Below are 21579 nucleotides of genomic sequence, written 5' to 3' on the forward strand. Positions count from 1 at the left end.
GATTGATTATGAATCAAGAATAGATTCTGAATCGAATCGTTACCCCCACTAATCGAATTGTGTGGTGCCCAAATATTCACAGCTAGCTTTATCTATCTATATATATATATATATATACACACACACACACACACACACACACACACACACATACATACTCAATACTCAATATAAAGGTTGATTGGCAAACACTAAATTGGCCCTAGTGTGTGAATGTTGTCTGTCTATCTGTGTTGGCCCTGTGATGAGGTGGCGACTTGTTCAGGGTGTACACTGCCTTCCGCCCGAATGCAGCTGAGATAGGCTCCAGCCCCCACCGCGACCCCGAAAGGGACAAGCGGTAGCAAATGGATGGATGAATGGACATACTCAATTTCTGCAGATCAATTAAAGAATATAGGTGTAAAAAAAATCATGTCCCCTTTTGAGGTGACCGACAACAATTGAGAACCACTGATGAAAGAAAATGAAAGGACGCTTAGAACCACTCCTGTTTTTTTTCCGTGTATAAAAATGTTATATAATTAATGGCAAAGCTTTGTTATTGGTTATTAGTATCTAAATGGCTGCTTGTTCCTTTAACATTGTGCACTTTTTGCTATTTCCTCACAATTTTTTTTCGTTTTTTTTTCTTGTTTGATTTGGATTCCATAAAACAATCCAATCCACTTTATTTATATAGCACATTTGAACAACACGGGCAGCACGGTGGGAGAGGGGTTAGTGCGTCTGCCTCACAATACGAAGGTCCTGAGTAGTCGTGAGTTCAATCCCGGCCTGGGGATCTTTCTGTGTGGAGTTTGCATGTTCTCCCCGTGACTGCGTGGGTTCCCTCCGGGTACTCCGGCTTCCTCCCACCTCCAAAGACATGCACCTGGGGATAGGTTGATTGGCAACACTAAATTGGCCCTAGTGTGTGAATGTGAGTGTGAATGTTGTCTGTCTATCTGTGTTGGCCCTGCGATGATGGGGCGACTTGTCCAGGGTGTACCCTGCCTTCCGCCCGATTGTAGCTGAGATAGGCTCCAGCGCCCCCCGCGACCCCGAAGGGAATAAGAGGTAGTAAATGGATGGATGGATGGATGGATTTGAACAACACAAATGTTTCCGAAGTGCTGTACAAAAATGTTAAAAACAAGATTCAAATACTATCCTTAGCTCCACCAATGACTGAATAAAAACAAAATAAATAAATATAAAAACAATATAAAAATAAAAACAACCAACCAAACGCTTTGAACAAGCTGCACTTCCACCGGGCTGCCACACGGGGGTGGTAGCAAGCGCTGCTACATGTAGCTCAATTTTCCAAGATGTCGTCGCTGGAGCAGAGGCTGTCGCGAATCGAGGAGAAACTAAAGCAGGAAAACGAAGAGGCTCGGCGGAAAATCGACCTCAACATCGACATGAGTCCACGTCGATCGAACCCGAGACCAAGTGAGTGTCCACCGCGGAGGGGCCGGTGTGTCCGAAAAGAGCACGATAACAGGAGGAGGGGGGTGGGAGTGAAGGAGAGGGCTGCTACGCTCCTCCTAGCCGCTACATGCTAACTAGCTAGCTACATAAACAAACACTGACCTCGATATCGCGGTTTACTAATCCACTTTAACTCTCCTTTTTTTTGCTTTAAGACCGACTCTTGTAGTGAGTAAAGCCGTTTTTCAAAGACACGGCTGCTGTCATGGAGTATTTGGCAAACAGTCACCTGACGGCTTCGGTGCTGTCAAACAAGCTAGGCCCAACATAACAAACATGTAAATGTTCATTTTTGTCAACTTGTACACTTCCACGAACGCACATGTATTCTGTAAATTCACGCAGGCAACAAATGGTTACAATACCCACAGCTAAAATCCGTTTTCTAGATGACACAGTGGCTAACAGGTTTTGGCTACAATTTGACATAAGGCTTACAAATGCCTACTTAACTGTTTTGTAATTACTTTTTAAAATCATAACATTATCAGATTTGTTGAATCCTTGGATTCAATTGATTCGATTAATAATGATTCGATTTTTCATCATTTAACATAACCTCCATACATGACTTCCTTGTGAAGACCTCTTTGAAGTTTTACTTTTCAATAAATGGTAAATCGGTTATACAAACCCCGTTTCCATATGAGTTGGGAAATTGTGTTAGATGTAAATATAAACGGAATACAATGATTTGCAAATCATTTTCAACCCATATTCAGTTGAATATGCTTCAAAGACAACACATTTGATGTTCAAACTGATAAACGTTTTTTTTTTTTGCAAATAATCATTAACTTTAGAATTTGATGCCAGCAACACGTGACAAAGAAGTTGGGAAAGGTGGCAATAAATACTGATAAAGTTGAGGAATGCTCATCAAACACTTATTTGGAACATCCCACAGGTGAATAGGCAAATTGGGAACAGGTGGGTGCCATGTTTGGGTATTAAAACAGCTTCCCAAAAAATGCTCAGTCTTTCACAAGAAAGGATGGGGCGAGGTACACCCCTTTGTCCACAACTGCGTGAGCAAATAGTCTAAACAGTTTAAGAACAACGTTTCTCAAAGTGCAATTGCAAGAAATTTAGGGATTTCAACATCTACGGTCCATAATATCATCAAAAGGTTCAGAGAATCTGGAGAAATCACTCCACGTAAGCGGAAACCAACATTGAATGACGGTGACCTTCGATCCTTCAGACGGCACTGTATCAAAAACCGACATCAATCTCTAAAGGATATCACCACATGGGCTCAGGAACACTTCAGAAAACCACTGTCACTAAATACAGTTGGTCGCTACATTTGTAAGTGCAAGTTAAAACTCTACTATGCAAAGCGAAAGCCATTTATCAACAACATCCAGAAACGCCGCCGGCTTCTCTGGGCCCGAGATCATCTAAGATGGACTGATGCAAAGTGGAAAAGTGTTCTGTGGTCTGACGAGTCCACATTTCAAATTGTTTTTGGAAATATTCGACATCGTGTCATCCGGACCAAAGGGGAAGCGAACCATCCAGACTGTTATCGACGCAAAGTTCAAAAGCCAGCATCTGTGATGGTATGGGGGTGCATTAGTGCCCAAGACATGGGTAACTTACACATCTGTGAAGGCACCATTAATGCTGAAAGGTACATACAGGTTTTGGAACAACATATGCTGCCATCTAAGCGCCATCTTTTTCATGGACGCCCCTGCTTATTTCAGCAAGACAATGCCAAGCCACATTCAGCACGTGTTACAACAGCGTGGCTTCGTAAAAAAAGAGTGCGGGTACTTTCCTGGCCCGCCTGTAGTCCAGACCTGTCTCCCATCGAAAATGTGTGGCGCATTATGAAGCGTAAAATACGACAGCGGAGACCCCGGACTGTTGAACGAATGAAGCTTTACATAAACAAGAATGGGAAAGAATTCCACTTTCAAAGCTTCAACAATTAGTTTCCTCAGTTCCCAATCGTTTATTGACTGCTGGCCCCACTATGGACTGGACTCTTACTATTATGTTGGATCCACTATGGACTGGACTCTCACAATATTATGTCAGACCCACTCGACATCCATTGCTTTCGGTCTCCCCTAGAGGGGGGGGGTTACCCACATATGCGGTCCTCTCCAAGGTTTCTCATAGTCATTCACATCGACGTCCCACTGGGGTGAGTTTTTCCTTGCCTGTATGTGGGCTTTGTACCGAGGATGTCGTGGCTTGTGCAGCCCTTTGAGACACTTGTGATTTAGGGCTATATAAATAAATAAAGATTGATTGATTGATTGATTGATATTGAGTGTTGTTAAAAGAAAAGGTGATGTAACACAGTGGTGAACATGCCCTTTCCCAACTACCTTGGCACGTGTTGCAGCCATGAAATTCTAAGTTAATTATTATTTGCAAAAAGAAAATAAAGTTTATGAGTTTGAACATCAAATATCTATTCTTTGTCGGGCATTCAATTGAATATGGGTTGAAAAGGATTTGCAAATCATTGTATTCCGTTTATATTTACATCTAACACAATTTCCCAACTCATATGGAAACGGGATTTGTACTTGTAAAGCGTTTTTCTACCTTTCAAGGTACTCAAAGCGCTTTGACACTATTTCCACATTCACCCATTCACACACTGACTTGCATGCAAGGTGAGCAAGGGTGTCTTGCTCAAGGTTGGTTGGTAGAAGCTGGGGATTGAACCAGGAACCCTCAGGTTGCTGGCGCTGGCACTGCCACTCTCCCAACCGCGCCATGCCAGCGCCGCAACTTGTTGATTCGTATTCCTATCCTGTCAATAAGTGAAAGCTGAGAGAAGTGAGATAATAATGTTTTTCTTTTTCTTATCTTGTATTGAATGAAAATGCATTAAAGTACAGTTTGAATTACTGTAAAATAATGTATACCAACTAGAGTTGTACGCTATATAATAAAGTATCGCGGTACTAATCAATTGAAATCGGTACTCTACCACCTTTGAAAAGTACCGATACTGCTCTTTCATCTGAGTGCCGCTTTGAGGCGGTGACTACAGAGCGGAGGCGCATGATGTTGATTGAGGGTGTCAAAGTGCATGCAAGTACCGTATTTTCCGCACCATAAGGCGCCCTGGGTTAAAAGCCGCGCCTTCAATGAACGGCATATTTCAAAACTTTGTCCACCAATAAGCCGCCCCATGTTGTAAGCCGCATCTAACTGCGCTAAAGGAATGTCAAAAAAACAGTCAGATAGGTCAGTCAAACTTTAATAATATATTAAAAACCAGCGTTCTAACAACTCTGTTCACTCCCAAAATGTACGCAAATGTGCAATCACAAACATACGTATATCAACATGGACAGAGCTGCGTGAAAAAAGCCACCCGGCCTCTTCGCGTAAACTTAAACTTACCTTAACCACTCGCTCATCTTTTCTTCATCCATCCCTTCGAGTTAGCTTTTATGATGACGCCGGCTGGAAAGGTCTCTTTTGGCAAGGTCTTCCTTTTGAATATCACCACGGGTGGAAGTTAGCATGGCAAGCTAGAACCACAGTGAAGGATGACTTCTCATTCCCTGTGGTGCGAATATTCACCGTACGTGCTCCCGTTCCACAGTGCGGTTCACAGGAATATCAGTTGCTGTGAAATACGGTAGTAATCCGTGTGCGGATGGAGAGATTGCGTCTTTTCATGAACCGGATCCTTGTCGCTTAGTAGGAGCCATTTTGTGGTCTTTACAGATGTAAACAGGAAATGAAACGTACGGTAATATCCGCGCGTTTTTTCTTCTTCTTCCGGGGGCGGGTGGTTGCTTACAGTAGAAGAAGAAGCGCTTCCTGTTCTATGGGGGCGGGTGCTTACCTTGGCGGTTGCTTGCGTAGAAGAAGAAGCGCTTCCTGTTCTACCGGGAAAAAAGATGGCGGCTGTTTACCTAAGTTGCGAGATCGAAACTTTATGAAAATGAATCTTAATATTTATCCATATATAAAGCGCACCGGGTTAAAAGCCGCACTGTCAGCTTTTGAGTAAATTTGTGGTTTTTAGGTGCGGCTAATGGTGCGGAAAATACGGTAATAACATCTTGGAGAGGGAAAATTGCAAAAACTACAATTTTACTGGTTAATAAAAAGGGTGCGTGAAGCGCAATATGGAGGTATTTGGGCTTCAAAACGAACAATAAAGGTGACGCTATAAACAGGGAGGCACCGCGTTGCAAGTACTGTTTTACACCTTTCCTGCTTGTCGGCTCCCAGACCATGGTCGAGGAGAGCAAGAGAGACCTTTCACTTCACAATGGGTCCGTAAAGCTCCGCTCTTTGGTCGGAATGATGAGGCCGTCGATTAGTTACAACTTGTTCACTTTAGTTATAATTAACACAGGGCACACTCGGACATCCACCATGCTATTGACACTCCTGCACATGCTAGCGCTACCTCTCCTAACTTGCCCACTCACTTACTCACGTCACTCACCCTACATACCGCCATTCTTAAAGCAGCACACACACACATACGCTCCTCTCACAACAGCTGCTTTAAAACACGCCTAGCCAAATGTGGCGATTAATATTAGCACCTTTGCTTCAAACTAATGTAAACATTTAAATAATAAGCATTCCGATCTGCACAAGGCGTTCTAAAAAGTGACAGGTAATAATGTAGTTACACCTGTCCTGCTGTTTGGTCCGGTGCAGACTGTTATCAAGGAGCAGGGTCAATGCCATTTCAATGTCTTTTAATTTATATTTTAACCTTGTAAAATTGTTCTTTGACAGTGAGTGTCCAATGTAGTGTAAGATATTCTGTTAAAATAAAGCCAGTATTGACATTTTTCGTAGTTACCTTTATTTGGAAAAGTATCGGTAAACATTTTGGTACCGGTACTAAATGAATGGTATTGGGACAACCCTAATACCAACACATAAAATTATGATGTGGGGTTGTTTTTTAAGAGTTGGGCTTGGCCCCTTAGTTCCAGTGAAAGACAATTTGAATGCTCCAGGATACCAAAATATTTTGGACAATTCCATGCACCCAACCTTGTGGGAGCAGTTTGGAGCGGGCCTCTTCCAACATGACTGTGCACCAGTGCACAAAGCAAGGTCCATAAAGACATGGATGAAAAAGTCTGGTGTAGATTAACTTGACTGGCCTGCACAGAGTCCTGACCTCAACCCGAAAGAACACCTTTAGGATGAATTAGAACGGAGACTGAGACCCAGGCCTTCTCGACCAACATCAGTGTGTGACCTCACCAATGTGCTTTTGGAAGAATGGTGGAAAATTCCTATAAACACACTCCGCAACCTTGTGGACAGCCTTCCCAGAAGAGTTGAGGCTGTAATAGCTGCAAAAGATGGACCCACATCATATTGAACCCTATGGGTTAGGAATGGGATGGCACTTCAAGTTCATATGTAAGTCAAGGCAGGTGGCCAAACTTTTGGCAGTATAGTGTATGTATGAGTACACGTGTACATTGTTTGAGTGTTAATCATAAAATTGTGATATTTAAGATATTGCTTCTAAATTTTTTCTGTGCTGTTAAAACATTTTTAAGCTACTAATTTTTTTTTATTTAGTAGCACCGGTGCTTCTTGCGAAAAAGCTAATCGTAGAGCCCTAAATCGGCAATGGCGATCTCATACTTTTTCGCGGATATCGCCTGATCGATCAGGCACTTCACTTCTTTCACTATGACTCTCCCCTCACAGAGACAAAGATTCAAAGTTAAAGACAAAGTTCATTTTCATTTATCAATCGATTGACTTACTGACTATCGGCCCAGGCCTAAAGATGAAGGTATTGTTGTACAGGTGTTGCTTTCATCATTGCTGGCCGTCGACACCTGTACCCGCACACACACAGGATTAAAAAACATTCATGATGTGTCCTGAGTGCGTGCTGATTTTAAAGATGACATACACGTTATTGCACAGGATCTAATATATCAGTTTATTGGTGAACAGAGGTGTGTTGATGGAGATTTTTTGTAAAAACCTGATCGGGGGAATTGTGCGTTTTTAAAATACCTGTGTTTGTGTGGCTCTAGTGCTGCCTTCATCGTCTTGCGCATCACTGTAAATTAATGTTTTACTCAATTAACCATAGCTCCTCAGTGCCAGCAGAACTCCTGCAGCCCCATGACACTAATCCTGGTAGTCTAATCCAGCTATTTTGACAATAATGTGCGTTAAGTAATTTTTAGAGGCTTGTAAATCTATACTGGTATACAAGATGTACACTGACTACTCTAAAGTATGTTCAAGTTTAATTTCTATATTATTGTTCCTTTAGAAGATTTGGAAGGTGCTGTAGGTGTGAAACTATCTTTAAAGGACCAACATTGCAGGTGTCCTGGCTGGTCTGCTAATATTAGATAGCTCTTATTTATGTGATCAGGAGTTCTCATGGAAGTGATAGTTGTTTTTCTCCTCAGTGTGTTTCTATTAACCTGATTTTTGAAGCAGTCATTTGAAGGTAAAAATGCTAAATTTTAAGTGTTTTATATTAGAATTCACCACAGCTTTGTTTCAATGCTGTCATTCCTTTATCAGGTGTTTGTTGTACGATAGTGTTTGTGTGTGCGTGTGTGTGTGTGCGCGCGCGCGTGTGTGTGCGCGCGTGCGTGCGAGACTACTGTTCAGTGCAGTAATGTACGTGTGTGTGCTGTATTTTTTCCCCTCTGTCTAGTCATCGTGATCCAGCTCAGTCCTGCTCCAGCTCCTTCCCAGCGTGCAGGTATCATTCAATCCATCGCTCTCTCTGCCACTGCTCACCCACATTTCTTTCTCTCCCACCCCCTTTGACCCTCTACCAACCCCCACACGCCATTTTCTATCCTAACCTTTTATTTATTCCTATCACATATCCCCATCAACTTCTCTCCTCAGCTTGGTCCTAATGTTAAAAAACATTTCCCCGTATTTGCCCTATAACTTCCCGACTTTAAAGGCTTGAGCTCTATCTGGATTATTACTGTCCCTTCACAGTGGAACCTCCAAAGTCGAACACAATCTGCATCATGGGACGCTGGTCATTCTTCAGTTGGTTCACATTTTTACAATATGTTTCCCATACAACATGGCAGACGTAGAAATGGTCCGTTCCTGGGTCAAAGTGATGTCACCATTAAACCTCAATGAAATGTACAATACTGCTGGTTTTTTTTTTGGTTTTTTTAAATGTATTTTATTTACCTAGGTCCAAATATTGTATTGTTTTATGAAGCATTTATTTTATTAATTTTCCAAATATTTTTTTTCATAAAATAGGTATTTTTAAAATATTTTTACTTTATAAATTACGCAGCTGAGATAGGCTCCAGCACCCCCCGCGACCCCGAAAGGGACAAACGATAGAAGATGGATGGATGTTTTTATATCAAGCAAATACTGTATTTAATAAAGTTTCATTTATAAAATATTTATAATGATTTTATTTTTATTTTTTTAATTGTTTAAGTAACATATAAGTAGTGGGTATTGGAAATTACTTCATGATAATACACACTATTGAGTTAATGTGCTATCACGATATATTACGATATTGTACATAGTCTACAGATAAATAAAAAAATTCTGTATTTTCATCATAATCCTCACCTTTTCATGTATAAAAAAAAAAAGTTAGAAGGAAACGAGCATCTTGGTTCTAAATTTAATGTTAAAGTTGACAAACTTCTCTCCTTATAGTCACAACTTTCTACTTTACAAGTGAGAGGCATTATTTATAATCCAGCACAAACTTTTCACTTCAGAGGCGAGCAGCAGCTTGATCAAGGTGCCATGTTAGCAAAAGTAGTTCTCAGCATTAGCTCTTATAATAACAATGTTACTAACACTTGGGAGTATTGTTAGCAGCTTTGGATGTCTTTTTAGGCAAAATAGATGACTCTCATTAGCTACATTGTTAGCGCACAGGACCTATGAGTCATTATTTAAAATTTACAATGCACAAAAAAGAGAAAAACATATGATGTGTCCCTTTGTCACATAGAGATTGTGAATAATAGGCAACATTTCCAAAAAAAAGTGGAGCTCCCCTTTAATATTTTGATGCATACCAAACTATAGTTCAAATTCCACATTTTTGCACGACTTTAGTAATATTTTCCCTGCAAATGTTGGTCTTAACAAAACACCAATGCAGTGATAATCCTTTTGATGATTACACACGAGACCTCGCGCTGTGAATATGCTGACATCTTGCATGGCAAAGGTTCAAACATTCAATAGTTACCAAAAACTGGCTTGCACAACCATGGGTAGGTGTTCGACTTTAGAAGTTCTACTGTACTTGGTTTGAATTTTAGAGCTAAGTGACAGAAAAAAGGCATATGTTGTTGATGAATTATTCCAAAGTCTGCTCCTCTCTGTGGATCTCACACGCTCGTCGGACTGTTTTATAACCCACGAGTCATATCCATGAAAGGATGAGCCCCCTGACCCCTCAACACCCTTCTCCCCCCAAATTGCATCCTCTGTCCATCTTTCCATCCCATCTCATCCATCTAACCTGTGCGTCAGTGGCAAGGCAGCGTTGGTGTGCGTGTGTTAGTGTGTGTGTTTGGATTGTGACGTTGTGCTGGAGGCAGAGGATCACAGTGCATGCAGCTTTTCTGCACGGCGCATTGTTTTCGGGTAGCGTTTGTTTGTTTTGACACAGTCTCTAATCCAGCATCCCCACTGGTCTGTCTGCAGGATTGCTGTGAACACTTTGCCTCGTTCTCCTTTCTCCTGTATTTCTGTTTGCGCCGACAACTGAAAAGACTTGTCCCTCTGACTGACACTTGACCTAACTGTGCTATGGCTGATAATCCTCCTCACCTGCAGGAGGCAGTGCAGCAGCGCCTCGTCTGTTTGTGTATCTTCTTTTCTTCTGCTGGCTCCATGTGCCTGTCGAGCCTGATGTCCCGCCAATCTGGAGTCGGACAATCTGGGGGGAGGCACTCTCTCTCCTAGGGAGTCTTTATTACCTTTTATCCAGACTAACCCTTACTCCCCTCACTAACAGACTTTCCCATGCAGGATGATGCGTACAAGGATATGAGAGCCACTCCTTCAAAAAAGAAAAAAATTGTTCCGATAGCTAAACTACTGTATATGTGCCTCACTCAGCGTGTACAGCTGATAGGTCACCAAGCAGAGTGACATAGTAGTGTGGTTACTTTAATGACAATATTGTCTATACTGTGTCACTGTATATTTTGGCCGTTGATGTTTTCGTTTCATGAACGAGAATTGAAAAACAAAAACAATTTTTTGTAATTTTATTTCGAAACACAAAGTTTTCTTTTTTCATTGCCAAAGAACAATAACCACATCAACATCATTTTATATTTCATTAGGACTGCAGCTATTGATAATTTCAGTAATCGAGCAATCTGTCGATTCGTTTTTTTTTGCTTGCCATAACCTTCATTCTTTTTTCTAATAAATGCACATCACCAAAATTGAAATGGCACTTTTGACACGTGTGCATTAATTACAAATTAAATTCAAACAATGCCATTTGCCACCACACGGATCATGGCACGCACGCACACACGAACGCTTTCATGTATTACAGGGCCGGTGTGGAAACCATGTTTGTGTATTTAAAGTTCCTGCCACACGGTCAAGATCAATTACCCTCATTAATTGAATAATCAAAGCCACAGAATATAAATCACTGATTTTTCTAATCAAATTAATCAATTACCGTTGCAGTCCTATATTTCATAGAACAAAAATGAAAATCACCAGACCAAGCTCTAAACAGGATCTTAAACAACACCTGTTAATTAGGGCTCAACGGGGCAAGTTTATTTAAAATTGGGCATTTCATTTCCAGTAGTTCTGTTGGTTCTAATAACAGTACACTTGCTACTTCCTGCCTCAGTGTCATTTGAGTACAAGCCTAGACTGATGTCACAGTTTACATATAAAAGTTCTGCCTCCCTAAACTGTACTTCCTTTATTGATCGTATATGTCTTCATTTATGCCTTAATTAACGCCTCCCTTTACCTATGCAGACATTTTTGTATCAAGGCACAGTAGCTTTAAATTGTCAAAAGGCGAAAATAAAGCAGTCGGATCCGTTTTTGGCATGCAGACCTCTGCAATGAAACACATTATTCTCCTGCCTAAAACCTGATAATTTTTCCTAGCCCTTCAGCTGCCCCTGGCCAATGATGCAGGAAGCAGGTCATCATCTTCAGAGAGCTCGCCTCAGCACCACCCCTTTCGTCGCAGACAAATGCTCACCCTCCCCACACCGCAGTACGGCCAACAGAAGAGTCTAGAGAAGTACGACTGCTCGCAAGCAAGCTGCTGCTTTCTATCCTATTCATGCTGAAACATACTTTATTTTGCATTCTTACCTTCTCTAAATTGTTTCCGTTTGTGTGTGTTTATCCCTGCAGTGCAGAGATTGATCAGAAATTGCAGGAGATCATGAAACAGACAGGTTATCTTAAAATCGACGGACAGGTAAGTCATAGCTATTTTTTTCATGCAAAGCACATAGGTTGATTGGCAACACTAAATTGGCCCTAGTGTGTGAATGTGAGTGTGAATATTGTCTGTCTATCTGTGTTGGCCCTGCGATGAGGTGGCGACTTGTGCTGGGTGTATCCCGCCTTCCAGCTGAGATAGGCTCCAGCACCCTCCGCGACCTCGAAAGGGACAAGCGGTAGAAAATGGATGAATGGATGTTTACAATACAGATATGAAGTAATGCATCACATATTTTCAGTTGTTTCATTACAGCACATCCGAAAATGTAAATTACTGTGTCGCTAAGTTGGCAACACTGATCCCACCTGCTAAATTGTCTAATGCTCTGTCAGACCAGCTGCGTATGAGGTGTATTAAAAAAGAGAAAAAAAAACTTACGATAGTTATACATGCTACATTCACAGACAGTCCCATTAGCAATCAATCAATAAAACTTATTTCATAGCCTTAAATCACAAGTGTCTCGAGGGGTTTCACTAAGTCATGAAATCCCCTGATGTAACCCACATCCAGAAAAAAAAAAATACAGATGTGGGGACCACCCTTACAGGAATCTACTGCACTGGATGTCAAGTGGGTAAAGTTATTGAATTGCTGAATTAATAAATAATGTGGGAGTGGAGGTTGGTCAAGGCGCACAGCCGTGGCAAAAGTTCTTAATTGCCGTCTTGAAAAATATAAATACCTCACAAGAAATATATCAAAACTCCGATTAGAGTTGCTGTAATGACTGCAGAATCGTGTGTCTGTGGGCCATTTTTCTTAATGAATGTAATTATGTTGTTCCACTATGGTTGAGGTTTACAGTCTCCCAAGTGCTTTTCTAGGATTTTCTTTAGTTTAATTCATGTTGTTCGGATGTTTTCTTTCTGAGCGAGTGTAACACTAATTATTGTGTTTTTAATGCAATTCAAATTGTTCATAAAGTGGTGTGTCCTTGCTTCATGATAAGTTTTCTCTTAGATGTATTTGCCATTTCACAGTACAAGCCAATTAAACATAGAAAGTGTCGTTCGACAGAGGTATCCAGCAGAGGTGTCTGATCTGATCAGTGAAGGGGAGATTGGCAGCGGCACCTGTGGGCAAGTCTTCAAAGTGCGATTCAAGAAGACTGGACATGTCATCGCTGTTAAAGTAAGTTTCCCCACAGAGAAGACCCCCTAATGGTGTTAGTACAGGAGTTATTTGTTATTCTGTGTTATTACCAAATTTTCTGGACTACAGAATGGTATGTATATAAGCCGCACCCACAAAATGTTTGAAGAAAATAATTTCCCCATATAATAGCTGCACCGGACTATAGGCCGCAGATATACAAGTTGTGAAATTAGTTATTTACAAACGTATTATTTATATATTTTTGTATATTTAGGTTAATTGTTTCCAAATTCTGTCTGTAACACGGCTGTAAAACGGCTGATCAAACAGAGTTCAACGTCATGGACCCACCAGTTGCGGAAGCTACCTCTCAATCATCGAAACAGACCCAATAAGTCCACGGTGACCTTTTGGTGAATTTAAAAAAACTGAAACAATACAAAAAGATTGCCATTGTAAGCTAAAGACTAACAAAGACATTCATAAACGTGTTAGCTTATTAGCTAATGCTAACGACGCTTGCTTCATTACATTACAATAGAACGTACAAATATGCATGAAAACAGTCCTACAGACATCACAAATGGGACAGTTTAGTAAGTAAGAGAGAGAGAGTAGAAACACGATGGATGACTAGAAGACGGAACAGCAATTTTACTTCTGGTTAAAAGCTCAGTCTAAACAGAAGGGCAATGCGGCACTGCAGCACTTGCCAAAAGATGGCGCCATAGCACAAACAAAAAACCCTATTCAGTGTCTTTGCTTTTTTTTACATTTTTAAACCATTTGCATTATGGCCGTCAGCGTTTAAAAAATCTATATATAAGCCGCACCGTTTTATAAGCCGCAGGGTTCAAAGTGTAGGAAAAAAGTAGTGGCTTGTGGTCTGGAATGTAAGGTACTTAATTCTACAACAATTGTCCTAATTGCTCAACTTTCTCAATCAGCCTGTGGTTTTAATACATGTGTGTGTTTGTGTCATTAGCAAATGCGTAGAACAGGAAACAAGGATGAAAACAAGAGGATTTTGATGGACTTGGATGTGGTGTTGAAGAGTCATGACTGTCCTTATATCATCCAGTGCTACGGTGCCATAGTTACCAATGTGGGTGTCCTTACTAGCTAACCATAAAACAATGGTCATCAGATTATTAATTGTATTTTCTTTGTATCTGTGGATGTCTACAGACAGACGTATTTATTGCCATGGAGCTGATGGGAACGTGTGCTGAGAAGCTGAAGAAGAGAATTCAGGGGCCCATCCCAGAGCAGATTTTAGGAAAGATGACTGTTGCAGTAAGTGAACAGTACACACAAAGGAAAGATTAAAGTTGCCCAAATTGCGCCTTAATTTTTTCCTGTGTTTTTCTTCCCCCAGATAGTGAAAGCCTTATTGTATCTTAAAGAGAAACACGGTGTCATCCATCGCGATGTGAAACCCTCCAATATTCTCCTGGACGCGAAAGGTCAGATCAAACTGTGCGACTTTGGCATTAGCGGACGCCTCGTCGACTCCAAGGCAAAAACACGCAGCGCTGGCTGTGCTGCGTATATGGCGGTGAGTCACATGAAACTCATAACCGCACATTGCATACTACAAGTGTACGAAGCATATCAAGTTCCAAAAAACTGTTTTGTTTTTTTAAAGAATTGTCTATCAAATTGATGCTGTTTATGCTTTTGTTCCTGCAGCCAGAGAGAATAGACCCTCCAGATCCCACCAAACCTGACTATGACATCCGAGCAGACGTGTGGAGCCTTGGCATCTCTCTGGTGAGTTATTGTTTACATCCATCCATTACATTTGTCCTGTAGTATTTACACCGGAGAATATGCAAATACTTTTAAACTTAAAACAATTTTAAAGTTTGAATGATGAAACATAAATTTGTAAGCAAGTTATGCAAAACATTCAACTTCAGCCTTTGACTATTTACTACCAAGGTGAATGTTCAAAAAGTACTAACTCAGTGGTTCTTAAACTGGTTTCGATCGAACCCTAGGGGTTCGGTGAGTCGGCCTCAGGGGTTCGGCAGAGCCTCCGCCGCAGCGGTCAAGACTCACCAGACTCATGAATTGATTAACGTGGACTCCGACTTAATTAAACAAGTTGAAAATCTTATTCGGGTGTTACCATTTAGTGGTCGATTGTACGGAATGTGTACTGTACTGTGCAATCTACTAATACAAGTTTCATTCAATCAATCAATCAATCGTGTAAATAAAAACTTTTCCCTATCGGCGTATCTGTACTGTGAAGTTAAAATTAGAATGACAATAAAAAATAATAATAATAAAACCTTACAAATTCAATAGGTCCTTATGTCCCATTGCATAAGGACTCCCTGTGGGAGTCCTTATGCAATGGGCCATGCGGGCCCTAATAAGTCTAAGTCTAAGTATTATGGAAACCCCCAAACAATGTTCCCTCTAATTTTCCATCTGATTTGCAAGTGTATAATTTGTTGCGAGTTCATGCACTGTGTTGGTTTTGTTCTTTGAACAAGGTGATGTTCATGCACGGTTCATTTTGTGCACTATTAAAAAAAAACATAACTTTGTCTTGAATTTGAAAAAAAATAAAATAAAACATTTTATTTTTCACTAAAGAAGGGTTCGGTAAATGTGCGTATGAAACTGGTGGGGTTCGGTACCTCCAACAAGGTTAAGAACCGCTGTACTAACTATAAAAAAATCATCACAGTCTGGAAATATTCAAAAAACAACTGAAGACACATCTTTTCAAGAAAAAGCTGTTTTCTTATATTGTATTCTTAGTGTATGTTTTATATGTGCTTTTAAGTTGCCCTTGTAGCACTTTGTGATTTTTTTTAAAAAGTGAAGTGCATTGTAAATAAAATTAATTATTATTATTACCAATCAGCAAATATTCATTGATAAAATAATTCCTTACTCTCAGATGTTACAGTACATCATGCTGGAGGGGTTATTGGTATGGTTTAATTTGTGCTAATATACATGCTGATTAAAATGCATTTTTTCACATCTTTATTTCCACAAATTACATATAGTACCGATAAATACCAATATTGAAAAGGGTATGGATCAAATTTAACGATGTAAATCCCTACCCACTATGGGACACCCCTAATTATCCCCCTACCCCCCCAAAAAATCTATCATTTGTACAGTTATTGTTATAGTTTTAGGGTTCATGTAAAAAAATAATTTTCAAGTAAATCTTGTGATTTTATTAAATCTAGTGATAATGTCCCAGGCCAAATCTCATAAATGAAAGTCATGTACTTAAATGGTTTTCTCGACAGTTACACATTTCTAAAACATACCTTTGAGAAACCACTTACTTTTGGGTACCATTCACAATAAATAAGAATATTACTACTTGCTTGTGAAATGACTGCGCTCATTAGAAATCTATGTCACTTGGCGACCACTAGGTGGAGCTGGCTACAGGCCAGTTTCCCTACAAGAATTGCAAGACAGACTTTGAGGTTCTGACCAAAGTGCTGCAGGAAGACCCTCCTCTGCTGCCTCACAGCATGGGCTTTTCCCTCGACTTTCAGTCTTTCGTCAAAGATTGGTGAGCGCATTTACCCACACTTTCAATCTCCTATGCTGTCTCAACATTTCATACAAAATGTTCTCAAAACTTCAATGCTTTGTCTTTTCACAGCCTCACTAAGGATCACAGAAAAAGGCCAAAATACCACCAGCTTCTGGTAAGTCATCGATAATAACATCCTGGACTCGCATGACCTGCGTAGGTGTGACTGAACCACTTTATTGAGGATCTTTACTTGTTGTAGGAGCACAGCTTCATCCGGCGTTACGAGGTGCTGGAGGTGGATGTTGCCGGTTGGTTTCAGGCGGTAATGGATCGCACCGAGTCGCCTCGCAGCAGCCAGTGTTACAGCCATCAGCACCAGCTCCACTCACTCTTCAGCAGGTAGCCCAGAGAGCCTCCTCCTGTATTAGCTTAGCTGTCCTCTTAATTTAGTCTAGCCTTGGCCTAAGCAAGCGAAGCCTAGCCTTAGACTCGGCCCCGGCTGTCCACCGGAAAAGCCCTCAACCAGCGAGACGAAGACTCGATGGATTATCGGATGCAGTGATTGACACCGGGAGGAACTGATGGATTGACGGCAGATAGCAGTCATTTATCGGTGTGTCGAATCTGGACAGGCAGACATGGGAGTTAGTTTTAAGATGTCATTTGTAAACATACACCATTATGTCACATCACACTTGTATAGACACTGAATGTCTCATTATTCCAACATTGTCACATGTATGTACAGACAGTCCCACAGTCAGTAGTAATATACTCACTTTGTACTGTATATCCACATGGATGATCAATGTTTGAATAAGCAATTGTATAACATCCACCATTTCATTTATCAGCTGCATAATTGGGAGGAAAAACTGAAAAAAATTAGTTGTTGCACTCTAACTTTGTAGAACGTGGCATTTTTTTGTGTGCTTAAGAGACGGGAGAGGAGAGGGACGCTCAGAAGAGCAACATCTACATTTAGGAGGTGTGGTGGATTGTCAGGAGTTTTCTAGAAATGTGAGACGGAAAAGAAAAGGAGTGGTGTTGTATTAATAGGAGATTGTGTTACACGGGTGGGGAAAGCGAGCTGTGTGGTTTTGAGAAGAAGGGACGCAGAACAGAAGACGTACAAATAATAGAAAATAAGGTTGATTTTATCAGCAGTGGAGCATGTCTTTGACTTCACTTGGTTTTTCTACCTCGTCTGTCTCCACTGTTTAGTGCTCAACAGTGTTTCTAAACCAAAGGTGGCGGTTGTTTGTGGAGGCCAAGAGACTCGAGGCAGTAAAAGTTCTCTTGCCTACTTCATGAATAATTCACACTCAAACTGGTATTCTCAAAAAGTGTCCAAATAACTAGTTAAGCAATGAAATTACAAGGGCAAAATACAACACATATTTCTAAAACACTGCTCTCCTGTTCTCTTATTTTACATATAAATGTTTTTTTGAGAAAATCAGACAGCATTCCACAAACATAGTCGCATATGATGCAGTGAAAAGTATCTTTCATAATGGTTATCAATATTGTATCCATTCCAAATATTTTCCCAAAAATCGGTCAATGTACACGTCACATAAACCCAAATGCTGTCTGTAAAACGGCTGATCAAACAGAATTCATCGTCATGGACCCACAAGCTGCAGAAGCTTGCTCTAAATCAGCTAAACAGACTCAACAAGTCCACGGTGACGTTTTCGTAAATTTAGAAAGCTGAAACATTACAAAAAGATTAGAAAGCTGAAACATTACAAAAAGATGGTCATTGTAAGTTAAAGACTAACAAAGACATTTGTAAATGTGTTAGCTTATTAGCTAATGCTACATTACATTACAATAGAACATACAAAAATGCATGAAAACACTACTACAGACATCACACATGGGTGATGTTCTTTTAAAAAATCAGACCGCATTCCATAAACATGGTACATATGATGCACTGAAAAGTATCTTTAATGAAGATTATCAATATTGTATCCATTCCAAATAATTTCCCAACAATCAGACAATGTACACGTCACATAAACCCATGCACAAATCTCAGCCACTTGGGGTCGTAACACTTTTGGTCGATTATAGACTTTTTTTTTTTTTATGTCTTTAAATACACTAACATTGACTTGACACACTATAATGTAGTTTCGAAATGACAATGGCCACCTTACTCACTGCACCTTGCGAGTTTAAAACAAAAACATGAATAAAGTATTTTATTATTATATTCATGTTGGCATTTAAGATAGCTAGCGATTAGCGCTCTAGTTGTCAGCTAGCGATTAGAGGCAAGCTGGCAACTCACAATTAGTGTGCTAGCAATTAACGTGCTGTTGGCCAGCTACCTATTAGTGGGACTATACTGTTATTTAAATCCCATAGTATTGCACAATAATAAGGTACCTTAAGGACCAGTTTAAGTAAACTTTTTTTACAGGCTATATAAGTAGGGGGGTCACTGCTACATCTCGCTGCCAGTTGGGGGGGGGGTCCTTGGCCTGGACAATGTTGAAGACCCCTGCCTTTAAATATAAATACAAAGGAACTGCACATAAAACAGCCATGTATATTGACAAAACCAATATTTTGTTACACTCCTAATATTTCCTATTCATTTAAAAATAATGTGATTACGGGGTCAGAGCGTGTTATTTTCAGAAATTGTCATCAAACAAGTTTTTAAGTAACCTCCTACTGACTTTTATCTATTATCCTACTAAATTCTATTGAACAGGCTGCATCCACTCGCTAATTAACATCAACACTTATATTTGAATGTTGTCTTTTTCTCCAGTTTGCTTGCTGTATAGTATAGCTTTTTTTTTTAAACTAATGTGTTTGCTGCCATGTTTAATGGCGACTGACTTTACACCAAACCAAATCACTGAGAGACAGTAAGGAGTGGATCTGAAAGAGGAAACCGTTATGTGACAGAAGGGCATAGATGATGGGAGTGTTGGAGATGAGTGGAAATAGAGAGGTGAGGGTGTTGAGAAAGTTGAAGCCTGAGGGAAACCTTAGTTGGATTCCAGTATGTGATAAATGAGAGGAAAAGACTAGTAGTTGTACAAAGCTTTCATGGTGTTACACCAACCTGCCAATTGTCAGTGATAGCTTTTAGTAGAGCTCGTTAGCATGATAAATGTCCGTTCAAACTACATTATTTATTTACTGCTGCTACTATTCTTTCTTTTTTTTTTTTTTTTTTGCTTTAGATGCTGCTGTCACTTATTTTCCCCAAAGGACAAATATGTTGTATTCTTTTGCCAAATAAGTGAACTCTTAATACAAAGTCTACATGTGTTTTACCAAATACAGAGGAGTACGTTTGAGGAAAGCAAACAGAAAGTGAGAGATGGACACGTGCGGGACTGCGAGATTGTTTTTTTCACTGAAAGTACTAACTCACATCACTCTAACCATTGTGGGGGTTAGAGTTCATGTCTGTCTGTCCAGATGCTTAAGTTTACGTCCATCCGTGTCACCTGCAAGCTTGACAACTGCACACCAAAGGTGTCCACAACCCAAGGAATATGTTGTTATGACTCTTGTTATTGATATTATCGTTGATTGCTCTCAGCTATGATATACATATATGAACTCTCTCTATAGCTAATATGTCTAAGGAGCTATAGGGGGCGCTGCGGTGTAGCAGTGCCCCCCCCCCATGTGTGTGTTTTATACTGGACAGAGGGAGACTGGTGCACTGTAACAAAACGGGGCCAAGCAGTCAAAAGTGCCAACTTACTGAAGGTTCGTATCAGAAAGACAATTACTGTCTGGCAGATTAAATGCTTTGTCACTGCAGACATCCTGGTACCAAACTGAAACCCGGCCCCACTAATCCAGACTAGTGTCGTGCACATTGAAATTGTCAGTAAAAGCAAAACTAGAGCGCAGAATTCCACCAATGCCGAGGAATTCCAGTCACACCACCGAATTATACACCCTAGAGTTCAGCTCAAAACTTGGGAAACAAACATTTTTGCTGCAAATTCCTAAAACGCTCCTGTTGTACAGAGGAACTTAGACCACTCTTAACACTTTGGCAGATCTTTGCGTTGACATTTTAACCTTGCTAGCAAACATACAACACTGGGGTCCAAACCGTGTTAATTTTGTTGACTAAAAATGTTCGTCTTAGTTATCGTCAACGACCTATTTTCCCCTGACTAAAATAGGACGATTACAAATCAAAACAAATGCACGTTGACTAAAACAATGACAAAAGGAATTGACAATTAAGTCAACGAATAAAAACGAGACAAAAATGTTGACAGAGACGAAATCCAATCATATTTAATTTTGTCTTTAGACAGGGGGAGACAGGTTATCCAATCACAGTTGCATGTGGGAGAGAGGCGAGGGGGGAGATAAATCAGGACTACTGTCTTTCTATGGCACAATGTTTTGATTTTTTTCCCTGAGTAAACAAGACTGTACACTTAAATAAAATGTTTTCTATGCCTGACTGAAAGAGAAGACGTGTAAACGTACATCACCTTGTTGTAGACACGTTGTAAACCCTGTGACTCGATTTTCTCCGGTAAAAATACAACCGACTTGACACGCCGTCTGCAGGCTAATCATCTAGATACATCATCTAGATACAGTATTTAGGCCAAAGCTAATATTTCAAAATTGCTCATACTGTACTGAATTACTGTTACTAATAAAGACTGTATGGCAGGAGCAAGACGGCTTACTTTACCACTTCTTTTGTAGTAAACCATAGGGGACATTGCCCGCCAATTTAATAAGCAATTTTCTTTTTAAAAGCTAACACACAAAGAAACATGGGAATGTGAGATATAAGCACATTCTAGATTAATAACACTGGTTGCTGTATTTAAACAGGACAGTGGCTAAGATGCCAATTGGGCACACTCAGTGTAGTTATACACAATATAAAATAAAACTAGTTTGTTTCTTCATATGACCATAACACACCCAAACATCTTTTCATGCACTGAACACTGGCGTTGAGTGTGTTCTTTTTTCTTTTTCT

At 40.2% G+C, this 21579-nt stretch overlaps 1 protein-coding gene across 2 annotated transcripts; it reads left to right on the forward strand.

The window, feature by feature from the left end:
* Positions 1-235: 235 nt before the first annotated feature.
* map2k7 (mitogen-activated protein kinase kinase 7) lies at positions 236-19751 on the forward strand. Of its 2 annotated transcripts, XM_061983962.1 has the most exons (12): positions 236-1437; positions 8138-8185; positions 11596-11734; positions 11851-11917; positions 12965-13078; positions 14028-14147; positions 14231-14338; positions 14421-14600; positions 14735-14815; positions 16462-16604; positions 16698-16743; positions 16831-19751. In XM_061983962.1, exons 1-12 carry the CDS (start codon positions 1314-1316, stop codon positions 16972-16974), a joined length of 1314 nt encoding a protein of 437 aa, XP_061839946.1. In that variant the 5' UTR covers positions 236-1313; the 3' UTR covers positions 16975-19751. The 2 variants fall into 2 exon arrangements, with proteins under 2 accessions (XP_061839946.1, XP_061839947.1); XM_061983963.1 differs by lacking the exon at positions 8138-8185.
* The last annotated feature ends 1828 nt before the right edge of the window (positions 19752-21579 follow it).

Source organism: Nerophis lumbriciformis, linkage group LG25, assembly GCF_033978685.3.
Source record: "Nerophis lumbriciformis linkage group LG25, RoL_Nlum_v2.1, whole genome shotgun sequence".
NCBI classification, from domain to species: domain Eukaryota; kingdom Metazoa; phylum Chordata; class Actinopteri; order Syngnathiformes; family Syngnathidae; genus Nerophis; species Nerophis lumbriciformis.